This window comes from Enoplosus armatus, chromosome 20 (assembly GCF_043641665.1).
Source record: "Enoplosus armatus isolate fEnoArm2 chromosome 20, fEnoArm2.hap1, whole genome shotgun sequence".
NCBI classification, from domain to species: Eukaryota; Metazoa; Chordata; class Actinopteri; order Centrarchiformes; family Enoplosidae; genus Enoplosus; species Enoplosus armatus.
Window position 1 is genome coordinate 16,541,286 of NC_092199.1, and position 26,168 is coordinate 16,567,453.

Sequence of the window (26,168 nt, forward strand, 5' to 3'; positions counted from 1 at the left end):
TCGTCATCGTGAGCCTGCTTAGCATTCAGCTCACAGCATTGCTGCGTCTAAGCACACTGCTAGCGTGGCTGTAGACTCTTAGTCTCGGTCACTATTTTCTAACATTTTATGGACCAAATGATGAGTCAATTAACAGAGAACATCATGACGCTATGCTAAAAGTCAGCTAATAATAAAAGTGTTCATTTCGTCACATGTTGGGAATGCGGCAGTATGCGGTGCATATCTGCGCGCTTAATTCTCCCTTTGAGTAGGGTTTCATAACTATTTTCAACTTTTTTGCCCCCGTATATACTGCTGCAACTGTAGTTTGATTCACACACCTGGTTTTTTCTTCATACTGTTTTCTTTTGTGTGTGTGCTTCGCCAATGTTTTCATGTTATGTTAAAATCCGCATTTACTTTTGTTCAGGCTTTTTCTCCACTTAATGTTGTTATGTGTCCCTTCAGAGACCCCACTTGCCGCCAGAGCTTCAACTAAAGTTTCATCCAATCTGATCTATTCACCAGCAAAGTGTCAGTTGCCACCAGGGAGCGGTGGTTGGCCCAGCATATAAATGGATTAGATTTGGGCTGATTGGTCGGGTGACGGTTTGGGAAGCCGAGTCGAAGCCCCAAGTTTCTGGGTCTTTGACCCTGACCACTGATATCCAATTGCCCTGCAGGTGTCCGTAAAGTAACAGATTATGAATATTATTCTGATCATCATAGGCTTTTCTTTGTGCATGTTGGTGCTCAGAGTGCCCCCAGTTTCTCCTGATAAGAAAAGATCCCCTGAGAGAAGGACTGAGGTCGGAGATAACGGCTGCCATGAAGATTGAAAAGACAACCTTGTTGCGGGTATCGACTGTTACTAACTTGCCCAGGAAAGTGTGTGTGTGTGTGTGTGTGTGTGTGTGTGTGTGTGTGTGTGTGTGTGTGTGTGTGTGTGTGTGTGTGTGTGTGTGTGTGTGTGTGTGTGTGTGTGTGTGTGTGTGTGTGTGTGTGTGTGTGTGTGTGTGTGTACGCACGCAAACACACACGAGTGCACACACAGAGGCTGTAGCCATTTTTGGGTGAGGACGCTGGCGCTGTGCACCTGTTGTGCAGAGAGGTTTAGATGACTTTCACAATAGGCAGAAGACAGATTCTGTATGCTCTAGTTTCCATTCGTTTCAACGCTGTTAGCATGAGCAGATTGTTATCACACACACACTTAAGTCCACAACATCTCCGTAAACAAGTCATCTCATCAGTCCCTCGCTGGGAGTTTGACTAGTTTGTGCTTTGATGATGAACACTCTGCTCTCTCCCTCTATTTCCTGTCTCTATCTGCAGAGGTACATTGCCTTAGAAGACTCCCAGGACGGCGAGAAGAAGGATCTCCAGTGTCGCCTGGCGACGTTGGAGTCGCACACACGTCAGCTCGAGCTGAAGACTAAAAACTACGCAGATCAGAGTAAGTCCATTGCTCTGTACATCTGACACAGGTTTTTACTGTACTGGCTCTGTTACTGGAAAGTCTAACGCACACACGCACACACACACAGCCTACCCAGATACCCTGTGAGCAGCATCGACAGTTCGCAGGTCTTGTGACTGCCTGTTCGCCTGATGTGCCCGAGGGCAGATGGACTCCCATGTCCCTACTGAATTAAGGCCACTATTAACACACGACGAGTGTTTGCCTGCCAAGTCTGCTAAACGAGCTGTAGTAGAATAAAGAAAAGCTACACGCCTAAAGCACTGATGTCAAAAGTGGGAAAGACCTTGTAAATGTAAAGGACAGTGTAGCCTCTGAGGTAGTGGTAGTCCTTTCCAGGCCATCAAAAGCAACCCTCATGATGTGTGCATGACTGCACTGTGTGTGTGTGTGTGTGTGTGTGTGTGTGTGTGTGTGTGTGTGTGTGTGTGTGTGTGTGTGTGTGTGTGTGTGTGTGTGTGTGTGTGTGTGTGTGTGTGTGTGTGTGAGACTGCTTGTTTGTTCCACCGCAGGGCCGTAACCTACGCCTCGCTCATGTTAAGGGAAAATTTGAGAGCTCTCAGCAAATTTCTTTGATTTCTTCCCATGTGACACTTCCCCCTTTTTTTTTTTTTTCTGTTTCATTTGTCTGTCATCATGTTTGTGGACCGAATTGGCAACAGTGTGACCTGGATCACTGATCTGAGTTTGATCATGACAGTGGAACACACACACACACACACACACACACACACACACACACACACACACACACACACACACACACACAGTTTAACTATATAAACCCAAAGACACTTTGAATGCAAACACACTGTCTCCCCCACATTTCTGTTTACTAATGTCATTATTTCATTACTTTCTCTCTTCATTTTGAATGTAATTCTGCCTTTTATTGGATGGCTTACAACAGAGAATGACACAATTGAGAAGGATGGGCAGGGTGGTGAAAAGCGGCTCAAACAATTAGTCGATTATTTGGTTTCGTCAATTGACAGAAAAATAATCAGCAACTTCATTTATCATTTATCAAGCCAAAATAGTTTCCCAGGTTTCAGTTTCTCCAATGATTCATTGATTTATCGAAATCTAATCTAATCTCAAGAACACCCCCAGGTCAGTTTTTTTTTGCCATCCATGTTGCCGAATTGTGAATAGCAAATGTAAAAATTGAACGTGATCAACAGAAATAAGTATGAAGTTGTTTTTTTTTACTTGGATATTGGTGAGACATTCCCCCCTACATTCAGACTTTTCATGTTTACGCCGCACACCTCCTGTATCTGACCTGGGTTATATCTGCCCCCCCACACACTCTGCAACCACACTAAAGCACAGTTTCCTCCATTCTGTGCAGCTGCTGTCTGAACCGTTGCTCCTCATCGATTGTGTAGGTGTCAACATTTTTTTTTCTTCCCCCCCTCTAAATTCTATACTTGAGCCTGAGCCCTGTTGAACACCTGCTAAAGAGGCCATTTTGGACTTCAAATCTGCGCTGCGAAGCATGAAGCGCCAGCAATGTTACCGAGAATTAGTTGCGTCAACTCTCAGTTTTGCTAGGGGACGTTTTTAGTGCCTTTTTGGTGAGAGGGCATGTAGCTCGGCTGACATCTGAAAACACACACGCCAAGAAGGCTGTTTTGACTACAAACTAATGCCACCTTGGAGACACAAAGAATGGATTACCATTGTTGCTGCCTGGATTTGACTGAAGCTGATGGTTGCTCTATAGATAAGTGTATGGATTGTTTACAACATGTTTTTTCCTTTTGGTTAGATAGTAAACATGAAAAGCGCGTAACTTTTGTAAAAAGAAGAAGTTTTAAAGGAGAATTTTTTTTTTCTTGGACTTTTATCATCACACACATCACATATGTAGCAGTGTCATGAACCTTTTAGAGTGCTGCCGTGTCATTTTGCCTAGATCTAGATCATCATTACGTCACCATGGCTGTCAAAATCGAATCAGCTGTTGATGGAGTTGAGTTTGATTTGAAATTTTAAAATGGTTTAAAACGCTGACGATTTAGAGTTTGATCTCATGGCCAAGTAGAAATAATCCCTCCTCAGCTTTCTGCTCGGTGTAGCTCAGGAGGGCTTTTGTTGATGCATGGTGGCCCTCTTCTGGCTCTGACGTGCTATTGCAGCAACTACTCCCCCACCACATTTAAATGGTACAAAACGTGAGGTGAATGCACTTTTATTTCTCACCAGGCGGAGCCGTCTGATCCACGTTTTGTCAAAGAAATGAGTTGTTGTTAGTAAATCTTGCTGCCGTCACGCGTCCTTTGAGTAAATGTTTCTCCTTTTCATGCAGTTAGCAGGTTGGAGGAGAGGGAGGCAGAGCTGAGGAAGGAGTATAATGCCCTTCATCAGAGGCACACCGAGGTAAGCTGGTCATCTGTGCATGTGTTTACACAGTAATGCATACATACAGTGACTGCATATGCACTATTGTTTTTGACTATGACTTATGATAACTTTAGACTTTGCATAAAATACAAATTGATAAATGGAAAGCTGAGACCTCCTCCTACAGGTGGATACAGAAGCAAGCTAAAAGCAAGGAACACGCTGGAAGTGGTCTCAGAATCAGGCACGGGCCTTGGTCGGGAAAGAACCCCCCCGCAAAAACCACTCTGACCTACTGAGTTCTGTGGCCAAATTGCGAGATGTTGCAGCACCGTTATGCCGTATAGCGGCCAGAAGGAAGTCATGATCCCAGTTTCTCACCCGTTAACTGTGATTGTGGCCCCATAATGCTAAAGAGCTAATGAATTGATGATAGTCATTTGTTGCTCTCAACACACATTATTTGCAGAAAAATGATATATAATACAGAGGGGGTTTGGTCGAGACAGAAACAAACGTGTCTTTCCCCGTTTTGAATTCAAGATGAAGTCCAGTAAAGTGACAATAAAACACTGACCTGTGAGTGATGGGAAAAAACTGTAAAACGGAGCGGGCCGGTTGAAGATGATCAAAACGTGAATGACATTCCCGCCGAGCCTTTGGTCCGCCTCGGCCTGTTATTCATGATGCATCACCAACAGATGCCCCAGCGTCCAGACAAGCCTCTCGAGCCTCAGCGGCCAACCGCTGATCTGAGTACTGTTGAATAGAGGGGATGGAAGTCCGATAGAAGCTGTCACCAACACACTGTTGGTACACGTGTGTCATTTATTGTGAGTGTGACTGTCACAGCTGTGCCTGGACACAATATACCTCATATTTGAGTGACATTTAGTTTCTGAATCCCTTTTTAGAAGTACCGGCAGCTTATGAAACATGTAAACTTCTCGCTAATTCCGCCCCCCTCTCTCTCTGTGTGTGTGTGTGTGTGTGTGTGTGTGTGTGTGTGTGTGTGTGTGTGTGTGTGTGTGTGTGTGTCCTGTACCTTCCAGATGATCCACAGCTACATGGAGCACCTGGAGCGAACTAAACACCAGCATGCAGTGACGACAGCGGAGCCCTCAGACGTAGGCACAGGCCCATCAGTCAGAACGCGGTGAGACGAGCCAGCCAACGGCAGCTTTCTCTCTCACTTGCATGCTGTTCGTTCTAAATTCAACTTAAGTCACCGTGTTCATTTGTCAGTCCTATGAACACTGAACATGCTAATCTTAGAAAATACTGACAAGATATTGAGGGTCACTTCATGAAATAAACGAAACTCAAATATGCAAATATCTCACCCAGTCACGACAGATGAATTCACAGCTCCATAGAAAGTGGATTTGGATTTGGAGTTGGACGCTCGCAGTGTTTTTATGTGTTCGCCTACCAGGTCTGCGACACTGTGTTGGAGCGGTTTTAAGCACTGCAAGCTCTACTCCAACCGCGCGCACATTATCTTGCCTTTCAGGCAAGAGGCAGAAATAGGTCAGAGAACCTGTCTCAGAAGAGAGATCGAGCAAAGAAAGAATGAACGGATGCTGTGGATGTGGTGTAAATCAGGGCTGGTTGTTGTTGTTGTTGTTGAGTAATCTACTTTGATAGGATGATGAGCTTTTGCGGCCGATTGCCCACTTGCAGAGCGGGCTGCCTGCTGTGGGGAGCCGAGAGGTCAGTAGGACCGTCTTCCTAAACACTAGCCCAGATATCACACATCTTTCTCCTCAGGGTCTCCCATCTCTGCCATCTTTGAGAAGGGCCTCCTTGGCAGATGTACAGCTGTGTCATATCATTTGGCATATTGAACATATATAACATATTGAATTTTGCACAGACATCCATGGTCCACAGAGGATGTGCCCCAAAGGCTGCGGTGATCCCCTGACTTTTCATCTCGCACCACCGTCAGGTTGGATGGTTTTTGGTTAAGAGTGAAAAGTCTCGACATCTATTGGATGTATTGCCGTGAAACTACATTAATATTCACGTTAGTAAATTCTTATAACTTTGGTTGTCCTTTGACTTTCCCTCTTGTGTCATCAGGTCAACATTTGGAAATTGTCCAATACTGGTCATTTAATAAAAGTATTCAATCACTTGCCATATCCATTCAACTTGTTATGCAACTCACAGAAGCAGTTGGCTGCACCTGTGGAGAAGTACGTGTGTGATATGATACGTTCTCAAACTTTTTTTATGTGTGTGAGTACATACTTTCATTCATTGTGATTTACTGTTATAAAACATGGAAAAAGTCCAATTGTTGTGAATAGTATTTAATAGAAAGGCACTGAGTGTACCATGGACTGTGTCTGTGCATTCAGGCAGCCCCCCATATTCCCTAGCCCTTCACTATCCCTCCAGTTAATGCGGACACACTGCCAGCCTCCCTCCCTCCCTCCCTCCCTCCGTCTCACACAGACACACACTTTTTAATCAGTCTCCCCATTTTGCAGCCAATAAGCTGCAGCCTGAGAAGAGGCATATGGAACGAGCTGCCTCAGCATCCAAAAGAGAGGGGGAGATGGAGAGAGAGAGAGGGGGGGGGGCTGTGTGTGGGGGGGGTCAGAGTGAGAGAGGGAGAGCGTTAGAGTGTTCTAGACTGCACAGCGGCAGCCGCGTTGCATCTCGGCAGAGGAGAGGAGGTGTAAAGGAGGGAGGAAAACAGAATCACCTGCCAGAGGAAGACGCTGGAGGAGAGGAGCTGCTGCTGCTGCTGCTGCTCTGCTCTAATCAGTCTCTGCTGCTGAAGCCCCCGGGATTACTGTTGTTGTGACTGCTGCTGGCAGATCGCTCTGCCTTTGACCCGCTCCCACTCTCTGTCTGCCTCACAATAGAGCTGCAGCATACAGCAGCTTCCGCCGCTGACTCCCCGCTACAAGGATACGGCATCTTTTAACCTCAGCTGTAGATGTACTTACAGTGGTTGCTGTCCAATCAGAGGTCTGCCACCTCATCTGCTTTCATCGTCCGTGTCCCCCAACCTTCTGGTCCCCGTTGAGGCACTGGGCCATGATCAGGGGGGGGCCATGAGCCCCGGGTGTATGCTGCTGTTTGTTTTTGGCTTCGTAGGGGGAGCGGTGGTCATCAACTCTGCTGTACTGGTCTCTCTGTCAGTGCTGCTGCTGGTTCACTACTCTGTCTCTACCGGCGGCTTACCTGCCCTGCCTTCCTTACCCTCCCTACCCAGACCAAGCAGGTATAATGTGTGTGTGTGTGTGTGTGTGTGTGTGTGTGTGTGTGTGTGTGTTATCTTAATGTATGTTATCTTCATTTATCTCCCCTGCTGTACTCTTGTTTTTCTAGCCGCTGCTAATTTGTAGCCATGCAGTCGCAGCGTTGCTGCCATGTGGGTGTGTTATAGTCAGACAGTATGAGACCGCACACTAAAAGTAGGTCAAGAGAGAGAGAAAAAATGGCAGAGTCATACCAGGATGAAACACCACCTTTTTAGATATCTCCATATCACCAGAGTTCGTAGCTGTTTATGATTTACTCTCATCATTTAGTTTCCAAGGTGAAACCGTAATGGAGGACTGATGGTGAGCATGTGATTTTTTATTTTTTTTTTTCCCACCTCACCCCTCAGTTCAAATAACAAAAGGCAGCATTGGTCACTATCAGTGGCCTGCGTGTGACCTCTTCCTCTGGATATGGTGCTCCATTGTTTTTGGGCTGCTGCTTTTCATCCCTGCCTGCCGGCTGTTCTTTTCAGCCATTGTTCTGCTCGCACTGTACAATATATATATATATATTTTTTCATACCTCGTCACTGGAGTGAAAATAGCCACTGGTGCGTACCTGGTCTGCTGCAGCTGAGGGTGCAGTGTATTTACTTCACTGTGTTCCTATGTGTTACTGGGTATTATTGGTCTTTCAGGCACTTAGAGTTGTTGTGAAATGGAGTGAGCTAGAGGTAGTAACAGATAGTTGTTCTTGCTGAAGTGTCCCTGAAGTCTCTTAGATGACCTCCTTCTAATAACACTCACGGCAGAATACGTCTCCATCGCAGAGCCAGATAGGCCAGAAATGGATTTGTGTTATTGCCTGGGCTAATAGGTGGGATGCAGTGGGGTTAATGAAGTGACCCGCTTCATTTCTCTGCCCACCACTTCAGTGTTGAACTGTCTCTAGGGGGTCTTTGGTCTCTGTGAAGTCTTGACTCAGACTTGGTCATTTGTTTTTGTCTGATTACGTTATGCTTAACTGCCTCCACTGCACTGACGGCCAAATTAAAAGGCAGACCTGCCCGTTTCATTTGATTTAAATGTATGATCTCATGGAAGTGAGTACCGTAGCTGCTGCACAGAACTTGATTCATCACTTCAGACTGTAGCCTGCTCTACCAAGTGTCGCTTTCTCTCTAAAGGAACCTCATCGCTTTGATACAGTGTCAAATACATCGCATACCAAGCACTTTTTATTGCCCAGTATAAATCACATGTCCTTGCGGCACACTGACGTCGAGACTGCTTTCCTTGCTGAAGGTCTTTTTTACTACCAAAGGAATTCTTGGGGATGGCAACATCAGCCCATCTGTCGGCTGGGCAGCCCAGCACTTTGGTCTAGACGGAAATATGTCACACTTATGGAATGGCTTGCTACAGAGTTCGGTGCAAACATCCATCGTACCCAGAGGATGAACCCCAATGACTTTGTTCGCCCCCTTTAGAGCCGCCAGCAGGTCAAAGTTTTCACTTCTCCGAGCTTTAGTGATCCCTTGACTTTTCCTCTAGCGGGATCGTGAAGTTGACGTTCGTGGTTTTAAGTGAAACTTCTTTCATGAGTTAAAATGTCCTTACCGCTATCGGATGGACTGCCAGGACATTTCGCACACACATTCATGTTCCCCTCAGGATAAATTGTAATAACTTTAATAAACCCCTAACTTACCCCTAATCATCATCAGATTAAATTTGTCCAAAATGTTAGCTAAATAGCTGTGTTTAGTACTGACTAGCAAATGTTAGCATGCTGAAACTCTAAACTAAGATGGTGAACATGCTAAACATTACACCTGCTAAACATCAGCGACGTTAGCATTTAGCTCAAAGCACTGCTGTGCTGCTAGCATGTCTATAGAGTTTTGTTTTCTCTATAGTCCTAATTACGTAAGAATGACTTGACCACCAGGCCATTACTTTCTTTAGGAACTGCTCTTTTCCCTCATGAATCATCCTCCCTTCCGTTTGTCTCCCTGTCCAGGAAGGAGCGTCCCATCTCCATGGGCATATTCCAACTTCCTGGGACTGATGGCATGACCCCTGACCTCCAGAGGGAACCTGTGGACACCCCGTCCGAGCCATGGAGATTCAACAACCTTAGCCATCCCCAGTCCGACACCAGCCTCAAGGTATGACAGGCAGTCTTGATGAATGTAAAAGAAAGACGAGTAATAAAGTGTAAAGTTGCTGTCTGAAGTTGGCTTGTGGAGCTTCCCACGGATCGGACTGGTGACATCATCCCAAGTTCGGTTGAAAGAGGTTGTGGAAACAAAATGTAAACACTCAATGCCAGCAAACACCAAAGAGAGTACGTTTCTATTCAGAGAGAAAGGATTGTTCAGCGTGTCCGGAATTTTTAGCAGCTTGTGAGCTTGTATTTGTGTGTGTGTGTGTGTGTGTGTGTGTGTGTGTGTGTGTGTGTGTGTGTGTGTGTGTGTGTGTGTGTGTGTGTGTGTGTGTGTGTGTGTGTGTGTGTGTGTGTGTGTGTGTGAGAGACGGGGTGGCTTGGAGCCCAGCAAGCAAAGGAAGTGGTACCATTCGGGAGCCTGCCTTTAACCTCAAGGGAGGGTGGAAAGGACAGAGTGTCTTCACATTGTTGCTGTTGGAAACCATGCTGCAAGCAAGGCCCCATCATGAATATTAATGGGTGCCTAATAACTATTCATTTGCCGTTATTAGACTAGTATGGGGTCAGACGGAACTTGTAAGACTTAGGAAGTGGTTTATTTTGACCCACGTCATCAGGACTCGTGTTGCATTGTTTCGTAACTGGCAGCCAAAAGTCATATAGGCGTCGCAGTACTTCTGCACCCACAGTCTTAGCAGGCACCCCCAGTGCAGATACACAGCAGTGCCTTTGTGTTTTGTCCCCTGACTTGACATTTTCCAAAGATTTACACTTAATGATCCCTTCCCTCTCCCCCGTGTGAAGGGGCGTGTGTGAGTTTTTTTTTTTGGAGGGTTAGGGAAGAGTCATCACCAGCAGAGTAGCAGCAGAGGGAAGTCCCCCCACCGCACCCCCCATTGGTTGCTACAGTGCTACTATAGCAACAATAGAGTGACGGCAGCATGCAGACAGGAGATGTGGAAGGAAACACTGCTATCGGTGCAGAGAGAGACATCGGGGTGGGAACATATTTGAAAGGAACAGACAGTATCGAGAAAGCTTAATTCAGTGTCTGCAGAAGCTTTAAAGTCTCCCCTTCGTCCGTTTTCAAGGTGACTGAGGGATCCGTACAGATGCTTTTGTTGTCGTCCTGATTGATTCTTTTCCATCAGGCACTGTGCTATTTATAGGACTGAAGCCACCGGCATTAACGGATGAAAACAATACAGGTTAGAAATCCCGTGTGCCGCAAAGGGGCCGCTAAGAGCTGATGAAACCTTGGTGTCGGATTGGTACTGTAAATCCAGTTCATTTCCATTCATTTACACAGACAGCCTTTGCCAACCAGGTCACCTTGTGCACCAGAAGAAGCCGTAAATACTGCTGCTACTACTACACGGGTCACTCACCCGTGGAGTTCAGGCTTTTCCCACAGCTTTGTCTTATTTTCTTAGACACATTCAGATTTGTGCTTACATTTTTTTTTGATATCCTTCAGTCTGAGGAACTGTTCTCCCCAATCAGAATGGAAGGTGACAGTTCCCAGGAGAATGTGCCCAATCAGGGGGCTGATCAGAACCAGGTAGACCTGTCTGTCACTCATGGACAAACTAACCACGGCATCTATCAAGCATATCTAGTTTAGTAGTTGCGTTGCAGACTTTGCTGTAGTGTGATAAAACACAATGATGCTAACATACTGGCAACACAAAAACTGCATGATACTGACCTGTTCCCTTTTTTTTAATATCCTCAGCTGGCCTCAAAAAGGACCGTTTTGAAAGCGACAGAACAAATAGTTTTTCCAAAGAGCAGACTTTTTGCTTAGTTAGGAACAGCACATGTGTAATTGATGACATCAAAAAGGCTGCGTTCCATTTAGTTGAGCTAGTGGCTCACTGGGACAGTTGCCGCGACTGAGCCAACAATATGTTTTTCGTGCTATGACAAGTCAAAATGTCTGCAATGAAAAAGGTTCAGGTTCGTATCCTGGATGGAGTTTCCTGGTTGCACGTTGTGGTCTTGGTTAGCGTTTGAGTTGGTTTTAGCTGCATGGCAAAGTGCACACGGTTTGGCACATCTGTTTTGCTTACTTTTCTTTAAAGAACAAAGTAGATTTATGTGCTCATGTAGTTTTTTGAAAGAGTCTTTTAAAGTTTGAAGAATCACAACTCAAGGGCCACTTACAAGCTTTCTTTGGTCATGGTTGAAAGTGTTTTTTCTTTATCTTTTTTTTTAGTTTACTTACGCTTCTGTTTTATTGTGTTTTGCTGCATTTACAGCTTAAATTGCATAATGTGGAACAAATAAACATGTAATGTGTCTCATGAAGATCATAGTTTTATCCTCCTCTTCCTCCATCTTCAGGATGAGTTGGCCAATTCGAACCGCGGGGGCTCCAAGTCCAGTGCTCCAACCAACCAGGGAAGTGTTGGAACTCCTGTGTCTTTACAAGGTGGAGGATCCAAATCCAACACCCCCATGTCCGCTCAGGGTGGTACCTCGAAATCAAACACCCCCACGTCTACATACAGTGCTAACTCTCAGTCCACTGCATCGCTACCTCCTCATGAAGGAGTGTCCACAGGAACGAGTCCTGTGTCCAGTGTCGGGGGTGGGTCTGCCTCTGCCACACCCCTGTCTACCGCGGCTTCCAATGTCGCAATGGAGTCTGTGGACACGCCCCTGCAGGAGCAGCAACTTTCAGACGGGCTCAACAAGAACCTGGACAGGAACAGTGGAAAACCAGAGGGCAGCAAGAACATTGCAGCGGTGCAAGAAGGGCAGCTTGGACAAGATGGTCAGTACTGCAGTTCAAACACCTCGTCTGCCATGTTAACATCAACCGCCTGCTGTTTGAGTGTACCGGATTGCTCATTCTCTTTGTTCTGTATCTCTGCCGGTTGTACAAGATGATGGAGCAGACAACCTGGAGAAGTCTGAGGTGCAGGCCATAATAGAGTCCACCCCTGAGCTGGACATGGACCTCGATGGCTGCAGAGGAACAAGGTAGAGGACCGATGGGTCGACATTTCATTGCCATTACCCTAAAATTAGCTAAATGTTAAAGGAGGCTGGTGTTATATATATATATATATATATATATATATGTCTGTATGTTTCTTTATCTCAACAAACCAGTGAAAAGACCAAAACCAACAAAGCATTAAGGTGTCAGTATGTTTCAAGCGATGTTCTTGCCTCATGCCTCCTCCATCATGATAACCCTTGCTCTCTCCCTCTCTCTTGCCCCCCCACCTTACCTGTCCGTCCAGCACACCATCCAAAGGTGGCATAGAGAACCTAGCGTTTGACCGAAACACAGACTCTCTGTTTGAGGAGCTGTCGTCTGCAGGGAACGACCTGATAGGAGACGTGGACGAGGGAGCCGACCTGCTGGGTAAGAAGCCCTTCTCTCTCTCTCTCTCTCTTTCTCTCTCTCTCTCTTGCTCTCTCTCTCTTTCTCTCTCTCTCTCTCTCTCTCTCTCTCTTGCTCTCTCTCTCTTTCTCTCTCTCTCTTTCTCTCTCTCTCTTTCTCTCTCTCTCTCTCGCTCTCTCTCTCTTTCTCTCGCTCTCTCTCTCTCTCTCTCTCTCTCTCTCATATGACTTGATACCCGATAATCTCGTCATAGTCTCTATTTTTACAAACTATTTTCTCCCCCCTGCCGTATTCTCTGAATTGTCTTTTCTTCGGCTGTCGGGCTTTATCCTCCTTACAGATGAGTTTTCTGGTGTGTATCAATAACCCCCCCCCCCCCCCCCCCCCCCCCCGTTACTGTTACCACTTCATTAATCTCAACATTTGTGTCCGTGGTTGTGTGTTCCCTCTGTGACTTTCTCATGGGATGTACAGAATAGAGTGATACCGTAGACTAGAGATGTTCAAATGGGACCATTTAACTTCCTTAAATCTCATGAGCCTCTCCCTGATTTGCATCATCTCTTGCATGACTCTCAGACTACAACTTTCTAGGTAAGAGCAGTAGTTAGTTAGTGTGTAGGTAGATGTAAGAAATACGTTTTTGTATTGATTTTCAACAATGCTTATATCGTTCCCTTTCACGTTGGAGCACATGATGAGATGACACATTCATTTCAGGTATGGGTCGGGAGGTCGAACATCTTATCCACGAGAACACCCAGCTGCTGGAGACCAAGTTAGTGCCCATTATAACTGTTTCTGCAGTTAAAATCCTTTTCTAAGAGGAGTTCCTATTTTTTTTTTTTTATATATTTTTTGTCCTACAGGACAGTGCTGCCACCTTGTGTTTTAATGTGGATATTGCATAGGATGTATGTTTTTATACGCATGCGTATTTGTTTCCAGAAATGCTTTGAATGTAGTGAAGAATGACCTGATAGCACAAGTGGACGAACTGTCTTGTGAGAAGGAGGGCCTGCGAGGTGAGCTGGACGCTGTCACTCAGGCCAAGACCAAACTGGAGGAGAAGAACAAAGAACTGGAGGAAGAGCTCAAGAAGTTAGTCGTCTTGGACTGGCCACCTGTCTGCGTATTGTTTTTGTTTTTTTTTGAGTATTATAACTGTGTAAAGATGGCTGCTAAAGACTTTTGTGTGCTGGCTTACAGGGTTCGAACAGAGCTTGAGGACGCCAAACAGAAGGTCAAGAATGACAACGAGGATGACGTGAGTTCTTGATATTTGTTTGTGTGAGTTTTGTAAGTTAATGGAACGCTACCTAAATGTTGAAGCCATCTCTCTGTATCTGTAAATGTGACCATATCCGTGCCAGTTAGTTCCTTTTCTATAAAGCCTTTAGCCTTTTCCCTTTTAGCTTCACGGCCGTTGTGTCGATCAGTCGAGTTTAAAAGGCCAGTACGGGCGCGTGTCTTGTGTAATCCGCACGAGCAGTGGGTCAGTGGTCTGGTGTTGTGCTCCCGTAGAGCGATGTGCCGACAGCGCAGAGGAAGCGCTTCACCAGGGTGGAGATGGCCCGAGTCCTGATGGAGAGGAACCAGTATAAGGAGAGACTGATGGAGCTGCAGGAGGCCGTCAGATGGACAGAGATGATCCGGTAAGGGGGGGGGGGGGGGTTGCGTCGTACATAATGAAACATTTGTCTTGTTTGTACATCAGTAGAATCAAACAAAACAAGCTTGTTGTTTAGGTCAATTCAGTTAGAGAGAAAAGTAAATGTGGCCAGTTTTCTATAGAAAAATGTAGCACTTTAACTGATTATTACAGTAGTGGTATACTGAGCATTACTCCGTGATATGCTCATGTAATCATGACATTCAAAAGTGGCGTTATATAGCAGCTACTCACTATAGATGGCCAATAATGAGACAAAGTGCTGGTAAGTAAGCGTTTCTTCTTCCACAAAACCATCTGTGGAAAGTGTAAATAGTACCCCCCCCCCCCCCCCGTACACAATGCTGTACTATGCAAACAAAACTGGCTCCGTATGGTTTGATGTCTCAAGTGGAAATGAAGGAACTGACTGTAAAACCCCGTCGAAAGCATTCAATTTAATTCAGAGTGTCTTGTCTCTCTCAGGGCTTCAAAGGAGAACCCAGCTCTTCCAGAGAAGAAGAAATCCAGCCTCTGGCAGTTGTAAGCGCCTCCTTTTTTTTCCTTTTTTTCCACTTGAGCTCTTAAATACCAGCCACTGTGTTATTTATGCGTTTCATTTTGCTTTTTCTTTTGTATTTCACATTGTGTTGGTTGTGTTCTCCAGGATGTAGGTAAATCTTTGACATGTTAACGGTGTCTGTCTCGGCTGGCTTCTGATGTTGACGACAAACTCTCAACAGGGGAGAGCCAGCCGGGGGGGTGGGGGGTGGGGGGTGGGGAGGCTACTCTGATCTCAGATCTGAGGTGCTTTGCTGTCACAGATGTCTTTTCTTTTTGTAATTCTTTTATTAAAAATTCAAAGGTAACGGACATCAAGCGTGACAGAGGCTTTTGAGAGAACTGAGATGGGGACAATGCGCTTGTTTGCTGGCAGAGGGATTTCTGTGGTGTGATCCCGGCTCTCCTTGTTGTTGAGCGTCATAAGGAATGAGTTTGGTTTGGTTTGGCTTGATTTGATTTGAGGGACGGACATTGTTCGGGGCAGGTTTTTTTGGCAACGGGATCGGGACAAGTGAGTGTGTGTGTGTGTGTGTGTGTATAAGAGAAGCAAAATCTGATAAATTCACCATCTCTCCTGCTCTGTTTCTGTGTGTCCCTCCTATATTCTGCCTGATGTCGTGATGTCTGTGTGCAGGAGGTGTGTTGAGGGGGGTAATATGGGTGGGGTGTGTTAAATAGACTTAGCAGAGCCTATTTCTCTAAGTTAGACTTACAGTATCTGCTATGCAGGTATTCTTTAGAAACACGCTGAGCGTGTGTTGCTATATACACTGCCCGTCCAAAAGTCGCACACTCTAATATTTCGTTGGACCGCCTTTAGCTTTGAGTACGGCACACATTCGCCATGGCATCGTTTCAATAAGCTTCTGCAATGTCACAATATTTATTTCCGTCCAGAGTTGCACTAATTTTCCGCCAAGATCTTGTATTGATGATGGGAGAGTCGGACCGCTGCGCAAAGTCTTCTCCAGCACATCCCAAAGATTCTCAATGGGGCTGAGGTCTGGACTCTGTGGTGGCCAATCCATGTGTGAAAATGATGTCTGATGCTCCCTGAACCACTCATTCACAATGTGAGCCCGATGAATCCTGGCATTGTCATCTTGGAATATGCCCGTGCCATCAGGGAAGAAAAAACTCCATTGATGGAAAGACATGGTCATTCAGTATATTCAGGTAGTCAGCTGACCTCATTCTTTGGGCACATAACGTTGCTGAACCTAGACCTGACCAACTGCAGCAACCCCAGATCATAACACTGCCCCCACAGGCTTGTACGGTAGGCCCTAGGCATGATGGGGGCATTACTTCATCCGCCTCTCTTCTTACCCTGATGCGCCAATCTTTATGCTCCCTAGCAAATTGAAGCCTTTTTTTCCGATTAGCCTCACTGATCAGTGGTTTTCTTAGGGCTACACAGCTGTTTAGTCCCAATCCCTTGAGCTCCCTTCGCATTGTGCGTGTGGAAATGCTCTTACTTTCACTATTAAACATAGCCGTGAGTTCTACTGTTGATTTCTTACGATATGATTTCACCAAACATTTAAGTGATCTCCGATCACGATCATCCAAGAGTTTGTTCCGACCACATTTCTTCCTCGAAGATGATGGTTCACCACTATCCTTCCAGCTTTTAATAATGCGTTGGATGGTTCTTAACCCGATTTTAGTAGTTTCAGCAATCTCCTTAGTTGTTTTCTTTGCTTGATGTAGGCCAATAATTTGACCCTTCTGGAACAGATTAACATCCTTTCCACGACCACAGGATATGTCTGCCGACATGGTTGTTTAAGAAATGAGAAGCTACTCACCGCATCAGCTAGGGTTAAGTAAGTTGCTGCCAGCTGAAACATATTCATCACTGCAGTAATTATCCAATGGGAGGCTCTTACCTATTTGCTTAGTTAAATCCAGGTGGTGACTTTTTATTTTTGGACGGGCAGTGGATAAACCGTCAGGTATCATGTGATAGATTCTGTGTAGAGTTGGGGGGGGCAAATGAACAGTGTTACTGTCCAGGCCTGTTTTGCTCTGTGTTGTTGACTAACATCCTAGTCGGTGCACAATATTAACCCCGCACTCCCTCCACTGTTCTGGGAGGACAGCTGCTCTGATGCTTTGCTGTTCAATGGGGTCTTGACCACTTTAACAGGGGCGTGCATATCACTGCCTGACCTGTTGCCTGTGTGAAAGCTGGCATGGTGTGTTGGCATGGGAAAGTTACCTTTTTTTAAATTACCCTTAAATGTTGAAACCTGCGTCCCCACCCCCCGCTGGAGCTACTGCTTGTGTCTACCCCCTCTATACGTTTTGTCTGTGTGCTTTTTTCCCCCCCTCTTTCTCTCTTTCCTTCCCACTTCCCCGCCCTTACACCTCCAGTTTCAGCCGTTTGTTCAGCTCGTCGGGCGGGGCGGCCAAGAAGCCGGCGGCGGAGGCCCCGGTGAACGTCAAGTACAACGCGCCCACCTCTCAGATTCAGCCGTCCGTCAAAAAGAGGAGCAGCACCCTGCAGCAGCTGCCCAGCGACAAGAGCAAAGCCTTCGATTTCCTCAATGAGGAGTAAGTCAGCCGGTTACTCTACTGATCCCTTTTTGGCACACGGACTCAAAAGCATCAAACATCTTTAAAAAAAAAAATCTGTTTTTTTGTTTTTATTTCACTCAAGCATACAGTTCTGTTTTACACATTTGAAAGGCTTCCAAAGTTTGGAATCAGACTGCCGGACTGTCTTGGGGTCAAAGTGCAGTAACGTGTTTTTAGCATTAGCTGTCTTTTTTAGCACTTTGTGAAACATAGTGACCACACAGTAATATCTCCATAACATAATGGTTTAAAATGTCTTTTTATTATTGCACTTCTATCTGTTTGTTCCAGTTTATATATATATATATATATATATATGATATGATATATATGAGGTCTGGTTATTTCTCTGGGTTCTTTTTTTTGGACACTGGACAACAAAAATAAACATATTAGAAGCATTAAAGTGCAGCATGACGTGCTGTCAGTCACCGAAATTTGTGAGTTTGCCCCTCGTGGGCCCACGTAGCACTGATGATGATGATGATGATGATGATGCAGGATGACCTCGTCAACACCGTATAACTTAATGTTAGAGTTGTTGTTGTTTTTTGGTTCAATTTGGTTCCATTTTCAATAAATTGCTTGCAGTTTAAATGATCATTTATTTTTCTAGAAACCGTCCAAGAAAAGACCTTTATCTCTATTTCATCTCTCTGTTTCATGTCGTTCTGCCCCGCAGAGTGGCAGCCGACAACGTGGTCTCCAGACGAGAGCAGAAGAGGGCTCAGTACCAGCAGGTCAAAGCCCACGTCCAGAAGGAGGACGGCCGAGTGCAGGCGTACGGCTGGAGTCTGCCTAAGAAATATAAAGTGAGGACGCGACGTCTCCTGCTCCAGTTGCCATAGATTGTCTGTTCCCAGTGTGACGTAAGCGTTTGCCAGAAACAAACTGTAATGCCGTGGTTTTGATTTTCAGGCCAATGGTGGTCCGGCAGAGAGTAAGATGAAGAATCTTCCTGTTCCTGTCTTCCTCAGACCACTGGATGAGAAAGATGCTTCTATGAAGGTATTTCCTCCATCTTGTCAGCTTTCATCCTCAACATTATTATCATGAATGATTCTTTTTAGATGGCTTTCAACCAATATGGGAAGACTCATGTTGGTATGTCTTGACTGAAGCCCCGTATGAGCCAGATACACCATCAGACCATAATAACAATTGCGCTGCATGTATTTACGGCTCCTTTGCTTTGTTGCACATTTCTCCATAGCCTTCATGTATTTCAGATGTAATGTCATGCGCGTTATAGTAACTGTGTGTGTGTGTGTGTGTGTTCGTGCTTCAGCTGTGGTGTGCTGCTGGTGTGAACCTCTCCGGGGGGAAAACCAGAGACGGAGGTTCGATCGTAGGCGCCAGTGTGTTTTACAGTGACGTGCCCGGACCAGAGAGCCCTAAAAGGAGAATAGGCTCTCAGAGCAGCCTGGATAAACTGGATCAAGAACTCAAGGTACACACACACACACACACACACACACACACACACACACACACACACTGGTTCCACTTGTTTCAGTGCAATTTTTTCATCGTCCCATCCCACATGGCGATAAAAGTAGGAGTATAAATAATTCAAATCACACTTGTTTTGTTGTTGCAGGAGCAGCAGAAGGAGCTGCGGCAGCAGGATGAGTTGTCGTCGCTGGTCTGGATCTGCACCAGCACCCAGTCCACCACTAAAGCCGTTGTCATTGACGGCAACCAGCCTGGAAACATTCTGGAGAGCTTCTTTGTTTGCAACTCCCACGTCCTCTGCATCGCCAGTGTACCAGGTCAGCCAAGTCCTCAGTGAAGCAGAGAGGATTTTATTACCGACACCGTTTAACAGCAGCAGTGAGGAGAGGTTTTCTCATTCGTCTGTGTGTGTGTTTTTTTAATTTAGGTGCAAGAGAGACGGACTACCCAGCCGGCGAGGAAGTGGCTCCCAACTCTGAGACCGGACCGACAGGGGACGACGGCTCCCAATCAACCAACAGCAGCACAGCAGAAGGCGACGGCGTGCTCGGAGGCATCACCGTCGTTGGCTGTGAAGCCGAGGGAGCGACCGCTGTTCCTCAGAGGGCGGGCAGCCCGGGGAAAGACGGAGAAGCCGGTATGAGATGTCAACCATTATCTTGTTGATCTAATTTTCCTCCTGTCTCGCTTTTTCATGTTGCTGTGAGATGGAGAGAGAGAGCACGCTGTTTTTAAATCTTTAAACAAGCTCGCAGCAGAGTTAGGAGTGAGGAGTCCTACGTTTGGAAAGTTCTAGGCCTAAAAGTAGGACCAAACATGCGTCACTTTTGGCCAGTTTACACCCTAAATATGACCCAACGCGCATGAGGTTTGCCCCGTTTGCTAAGAGCCGATCCTCCCCACAGAATCCAGACCAGCCGAGGAAGCCACCGAGGCGACGGAGGCCAGCGCGGAGCCCGCGGACCAAAGAGAGAGCCTGGGGGGAGTCTACACCGAGCACGTCTTCACCGATCCGCTGGGAGCTCGGCAGACGGTGGAGGCTCCTGCCAACTATTCTCAGAGGTAACATCAGGAGGCCCCGTTACCCAACGCAACGTCGCTCCACTCCAGCCTGTCCAACAAACCCAAATATACAAAATATATATATCCAGTGCTACCACTGTCCAATATTGATTAAACTGACTCCCTTTTTGTTTTGTTTATTGTGATAGAATTCTTTAATTCTAATAACTCTAATACCTCGTGTTGCCTCTGCTCACCAGGGAGAGTGATCTGTTGAAAGACGGCGTGAGCTCAAGCCTCAGTGCAGAGGAGCAGGACCTGATGAGGGAGGAGGCTCAGAAAATGACCAGTGTCCTGCCCACCATGTGGCTGGGTGCACAGAACGGATGGTGAGGTTTTTTTTTTTTCGGTTTTTTATGCACGCGTTTTCACTTTTTGTGCATGGCCGGAATTCGAGAAAGCTGCTGATTTTTGACAAAACGTTTCCTGGTTCCAGCGTGTACGTCCACTCGTCCGTGGCTCAGTGGAAGAAGTGCCTCCATTCCATAAAGCTGAAGGACTCTGTGCTCGGCATAGTGTAAGTACGCTGGGATGTTGTTGCTTTTTTTTGTTGTTTTTTTAATGCGTAACTAGCCGGGTTTTTCTCCCCCCGCAGGCATGTGAAAGGGCGCGTGCTGGTCGGCCTCTCCGACGGCACTTTAGCCATCTTCCACAGAGGAGTAGGTGAGGCGACGGCGACTTTAAAGCTCTTTGTAAAAGAAACAAGTAATATTTACCTGATGTGGGATTCATCTGTAAATATAACCACGGGTCTTGACTGTTTTGTGTCAGACGGACAGTGGGACCTGACCAACTACCACCTTTTGGACTTGGGGAGGCCACACCACTCCATCCGCTGCATGACAGTAGTGCATGACAAGGTGTGGTGTGGCTACAGGAACAAGATCTATGTGGTGCAGCCCAAAGCCATGAAGATAGAGGTATGATGAGATTTATCCATCAGACATTCATGTTCATGCCAATTAAGTTTTTACTCCATTTAATCCCTCACCGGCTGCTAGCTCGCCAGGCCTGCCACCCAGAGGGGGCACCGCTTATCTACTTGTAACACATGACATGCATCGACACAGATGATTGGCAGAGAGAGAAAGAGTCGGAGAGGGAGAATTGTCTTATTCATTTGAAAAATAATCCAATTCGAGCCTGAAGCTTCACGGATATATATATATATTTTTTTAAAACGGGCCAGAACTTCAATGAACTTTTCCCCACACATCAAAAGTTGCTTCAAGTTAGCTTCACGGCGTGAGAGTAAATTTGCCCTCTGCGTTATTCCCCGTTTTTTTTTTAAACTATTTTTGCAGAAGTCTTTCGACGCCCACCCTCGCAAGGACAGCCAGGTACGTCAGCTGGCCTGGGACGGCGACGGCATCTGGGTGTCCATCAGACTGGACTCCACTCTCAGGCTGTTCCACGCTCACACCTTCCAGCACCTCCAGGACGTCGACATCGAGCCCTACGTCAGCAAGATGCTGGGTCAGTTCACTCTCGACGAAAAACGTGCGCGCGACACGGAAGACACTTTTGTTCGATGTGTTCTTTAAATTCTTTTTTTGTTGTTGTTTTTTTTTTTGTTGAAGGTACGGGGAAACTGGGCTTCTCGTTTGTGAGGATCACGGCTCTCATGGTGTCGTGTAACCGCCTGTGGATCGGCACAGGAAATGGAGTCATCATCTCCATCCCTTTGACGGAGAGTGAGTTCAGGATGTATCTATCTCATTACATTTAGGCACATTTTTCTCCCATGCATCTCCATGTCCACCTGCTTCTTATTAAAGGGACGCTCACTACAAGCAACTAATGCTCAGTATTAATACTGAATATTTGTTTTTGTTATTATAGCGGCCATTATGCATTATAAACAGACTTGCTTCCTCCCATTTCTGTGTGTGTCTCTCTCTCTCACACGTCCACCGCAGCGGCCAACAAGGTAACCAAGGCGGCAAGTAACCAACCAGGAAGTGTCGTTCGCGTCTACGGCGACGACAGCGGCGACAAAGTGACGGCCGGGACGTTTGTCCCATACTGCTCCATGGCTCACGCTCAGCTCTGTTTCCATGGTCACAGAGACGCCGTCAAGTTCTTCACCGCTGTCCCGGGTAAACAAACCAGGCTGCATGTTAATAACTTCGCCTTCTACGTGTGTATGAACGTGGCTTCTCATGTAATTGAATGCAGAATTAAAAACTAGCGAGCCAGAGAGCTGAGATGTCATGTAAACCCAGCACACTCATAACCAGGGAAAAAAAACCCGGTTTGGGGTTGTTTACAGTTTGTGGCTGTGTGCTCTCAGGCCACGCGGTTCCTTCTGTGTCCTGTGGAGGAGAGGCAGCAGGTGACAAGGCGACAGACGCCGCAACTCAGGAAGGAACCAAGTCCATGCTGGTGATGAGTGGAGGGGAGGGCTACATCGACTTCAGGATGGGTGAGTTTGTTACATGTGACGGATAAAAACATACAGATCGCTGCAGATATAGAGACAAGTGTGATGTCTAGCTGTATGTTGAAGAGGTTCTTAGGTGTTACAACCGATACCCCCACCCAACGCGGATATCACATTGAGTGACGGCTGTCCTACGACCTAATCTTTAGGTTTTCGAACGGACTCCCAAAATCTACACGCAAGACCGCCTTAGCCTGCCGAGGGAGCCTGGTTACGTTCCGGGAATATCATAACAATGAGGCCTATATAGTTGACTATGTGCCAACGACCGGATATTAGCAGGAATATCTGTGTGTGATAGGTGTTTGAAGATTGGTGGTACCCCAGTAAGACCCTGAAGGAAAAGATCAATACTGAGGGAGGTCCACACGGAAGGGTGGCAGACACTCGCCTGGTTTCACACTGGGCCGCCTCAAATGCCCAAATCCCTAATACACAATTTAGAGATAAATTTAGGAAATCCCTCCCTGTGTCCCAACTATTTAGAAACTTTAACAGTAATCTCCAAACAATCCAAAGCAGCAGCAAAACATCAGACAACTGAGTTGAACCTATTTAACATGTCCTTCCATGTTAAACATCATAATATATACATAGCAGCTTTCTTAGAATTCATCAATCAAAGTCAAATTATTATCTACTGTCAGCATATCTCAAGGAGAGGAGTCTTCTTACCTGAGGGAGGCTACCTAGATGATCTCAGAGAGGAGCAACACAGGACTTTGGTCAGAGTGTACAAAGTACAACCCAATTTTATTGGAGTTTTAACAAAAAGAATAAATGGATACAAAAATGTTCAAAAAGGAAGAAAATATAACAATTTGGTAACAAAGTCTCACAAACAACCAAGGCAAAAACCTAAGCAGTCAGTCAGAGTCGCACACCCACTCAAACTCCTCTGTCTTCCCTTTTTGTACCCTTTACCCCCCTCCAAGGGGTCAGGGGTTCAAAACGTTTATTTTCTGAGAAGCATATCGCTAAACACCATATGACCATTAACCACATTTTGCGAATACCTCATCTTCCCTGCTTTGCAAGAGTGTGATTTCACACTTTGTAGGGTGTCAGGCAGATGCATGAACCTAAACTGGTCTTCACGCCACCTAGACGTCGGTTTAACAGAATGTATAAGAACAGGCTGTCCTGTCACAGGACGTCTGTTCCCTTTTCGGAGAATAGGCAGGTTTAACGTACTTCCTGTCCTTAAAGCTGAACTTAGTTTGAACTTTTCAACTGAGTTTGAAGTATCACTCAGAAAACAAAAAAAGGGGGTGAGGGCATGACTCGGACACAGCATAGGTGGAACACTCAACAATGTCCCCCCTTTTTTTTTTTTTAGGTGACGAGGGCGGCGAGGCGGAGGACAGCGAGGAGCCCCCCATGAAGCTGCAGCCCCTCCTGGCTAAAGCCGAGCGCAGCCACCTCATCGTGTGGCAGGTCCTGGCCAGCGAGGACTGAACTCTGACCTCGGAACCCCTGAGGAATGTTTTGCCTTTTTCTCTCAAACCCGCTGCTGTGGAGGGGGAGTTCCAGCGGTCGACCCCCCTCCCCTGCAAGGCATGAGTTCAATCAGCACTTTGTTTTTCTTCCGCAGACCTGAACAATACGAGTGAAGCAAACAGAAACTGCTGGACTGGAGCAGTGCAAACAGTTTCACACAGACTGCATGTTATTGTTTTATTATTAGCTGTTTTCTCTTATTTTATGGATTTGGTTTTCAATCTGGTATAATGCCTATAAACCCTTTCTTTTGAACTTTTTGTTTTATATTTGCTCAGCAAATACAATGAATTCTCCTCCAGACATTTCCACGTTCCCTTCACCAAGTCCACATTTGTGTGCTCATGCTGGACTCCACTTGTTGACTTGCTGACACTCAGTTGGTCGAAACATACAATAATCACCCGCGAGCGCCCCCCCACCCCTCCCCCGTTCCCCCGTCCTATTAAGAATGTAAGACTGGGGGCAATCATGTGTGGGAGCCAATCATGCGGGCTTCTTGATGAATATCAAATCCTCTTCCATGATGTTTTTTCGTTTTTCATCCTTTGAGAACTTGGCTTTTGATTGTATGCAAGACCAATTTAATTGATCGCCAGTTGTCTCCAGGTCCGGAAGTCGAAGTCAAATGCAAATACATCAGATTCATGCAGAGGGTGGCCCCCGTATCTATCTAAATATTAAAGACGTGATAGTGGAAGGCCCAGTTTATTCCTCTCATGTGTAATGCCATGACACCAGTCACAGAGCTAAGCATCTGATTTTCTGAAAAAAATATCCCAGGGTTTTTCTTTAATAACATTTACCTCAAATACTCTTCTAACCATCTGAATGAAAGAAATATCTTGCTGTGTCTTCTGCATGATTAAAAAAAAAAGAAGATGATGTTTAACTCTTTTCTGGTTCTGGAAATGCCTTCAGAGCAGTGCTGTGTTGTTGCATCACCTCCTTTTTTAACCTCGCTAGCCTTGTGTTCAGTGCTAATTAGCAGATGTTAGCATGCTAACAGGCTAATCTAAGACGGTGAACATGTTAAACAGTATACCTGCTAAACATCAACATGCTAGCATTGCCGTTGGGAGCATGTTGGCACGCTAACATTAGCATTCAGCTTGAAGTGCAGCCTCACAGAGCTGCTAGCACAGATATTAGCATGGATATAGACTGTTCAGTCTTGTCCAAAGATCTCTGGGTAATCGGATTAACCTCTGTGACTTGAATGTTATGATGACACATTAGAGGCACAAACCGGAGCCTGACTAACTCCGTGACTGACTGAAACTCCATTCACAAAACCCCGAATTATGGAAAAGCAGCAGCTGTTGTTACAATCTTACCTACAGCTACGCACTGTAAATCCTCCCTCCCTTTTTTGAGTTGGCTTTGGTTGCGATGCTGAAAGATTCCCAGACCGCAGGCTTGTATTTAATCCAATATTACGTGAGGTGTGGACTCCTCTGCTCTCGGCCTAGCCACAAGCTCGTAGACACTTTAAAGATATGCCTTAGGTATCAAGGGTGGAAAGGACTAACTTAACAGGCTTTTCGCGTGTGACAAAGTATTTATTTTTTTTCCTCTTGAAAGAATGTTCCGTTTGCTACCAAAGGATTAAAGAATTAAAGAGCGATAGCTTTGCCACATGCTGAAACAATGCTCGTGCCTCATCTAACCCGGCACCTTTCGAGCAGCATGTTTGCCTCCGTGTAGATAACATGCCAGTTTTTGTAACAGAAATCCTGGTGTATAGATGAGATATATTTTTAGACTTTTTATATTAGGAAAACAAAATATTTTCATGGTGTGAGAGAAGAGGAATGTGTTGGACCTGTTGCTATGAGAGGATGAAACAAGCTGCCCCCCCCCCATCCTTATCTTGACATTTAGAGGTCAAATTTGTTTTGGTTTGTGTGGCGCTGCTCTGCCCCCTTTTTGTGCGAGATCATGATGTTTATTCGAAGTCCTCAGTGAACTCTCCCCCTGACGGCAAACTAATTATGTCAGAAAACGTTTCATGTCTACTTTTATGAATTTTTTTTTTTCTTTTTTTTTTTTCTCAACGTCTTTTAGACTGTACTCTCTTGAGTACAGCGCACAAAGATGTCCATTTGGGTGTAACATGAGACTGTTTCCTGGCCTCTGTACCAGTACACTGCACTGGTACGTTCTTTGTTTTGTCCTCTTTGTATGGAACTGTGTGTGTGTGTGTGTGTGTGTGTGTGTGTGTGTGTGTGTGTGTGTGTGTGTGTGTGTGTGTGTGTGTGTGTGTGTGTGTGTGTGTGTGTGTGTGTGTGTGTGTGTGTGTGTGTGTGTGTGTGTCTTCTCTCCAGGAGAGGAGAGAAATGTTATT

General features: G+C 45.8%; 1 protein-coding gene across 3 annotated transcripts in view; it reads left to right on the forward strand.

Annotated features, from left to right (window-relative positions):
* Positions 1 to 23,779, forward strand: part of spag9b (sperm associated antigen 9b) — a 29,633-nt gene extending 5,854 nt beyond the window's left edge. Inside the window, exons 2-30 of one of the 3 annotated variants that reach the window (XM_070927631.1) lie at positions 1,318 to 1,438; positions 3,777 to 3,847; positions 4,864 to 4,967; positions 9,059 to 9,206; positions 10,683 to 10,736; positions 11,558 to 12,044; positions 12,097 to 12,193; positions 12,460 to 12,584; positions 13,284 to 13,341; positions 13,512 to 13,664; positions 13,773 to 13,830; positions 14,088 to 14,218; positions 14,701 to 14,757; positions 17,158 to 17,337; positions 18,044 to 18,173; positions 18,280 to 18,369; positions 18,650 to 18,811; positions 18,962 to 19,133; positions 19,244 to 19,453; positions 19,722 to 19,878; positions 20,079 to 20,207; positions 20,315 to 20,395; positions 20,474 to 20,541; positions 20,650 to 20,798; positions 21,183 to 21,354; positions 21,459 to 21,572; positions 21,798 to 21,977; positions 22,172 to 22,303; positions 23,661 to 23,779. In XM_070927631.1, the coding sequence (XP_070783732.1) occupies positions 1,318 to 1,438; positions 3,777 to 3,847; positions 4,864 to 4,967; positions 9,059 to 9,206; positions 10,683 to 10,736; positions 11,558 to 12,044; positions 12,097 to 12,193; positions 12,460 to 12,584; positions 13,284 to 13,341; positions 13,512 to 13,664; positions 13,773 to 13,830; positions 14,088 to 14,218; positions 14,701 to 14,757; positions 17,158 to 17,337; positions 18,044 to 18,173; positions 18,280 to 18,369; positions 18,650 to 18,811; positions 18,962 to 19,133; positions 19,244 to 19,453; positions 19,722 to 19,878; positions 20,079 to 20,207; positions 20,315 to 20,395; positions 20,474 to 20,541; positions 20,650 to 20,798; positions 21,183 to 21,354; positions 21,459 to 21,572; positions 21,798 to 21,977; positions 22,172 to 22,303; positions 23,661 to 23,779 (3,909 nt within the window). The other 2 variants (XM_070927633.1, XM_070927632.1) reach the window with 2 other exon arrangements.
* The last annotated feature ends 2,389 nt before the right edge of the window (positions 23,780 to 26,168 follow it).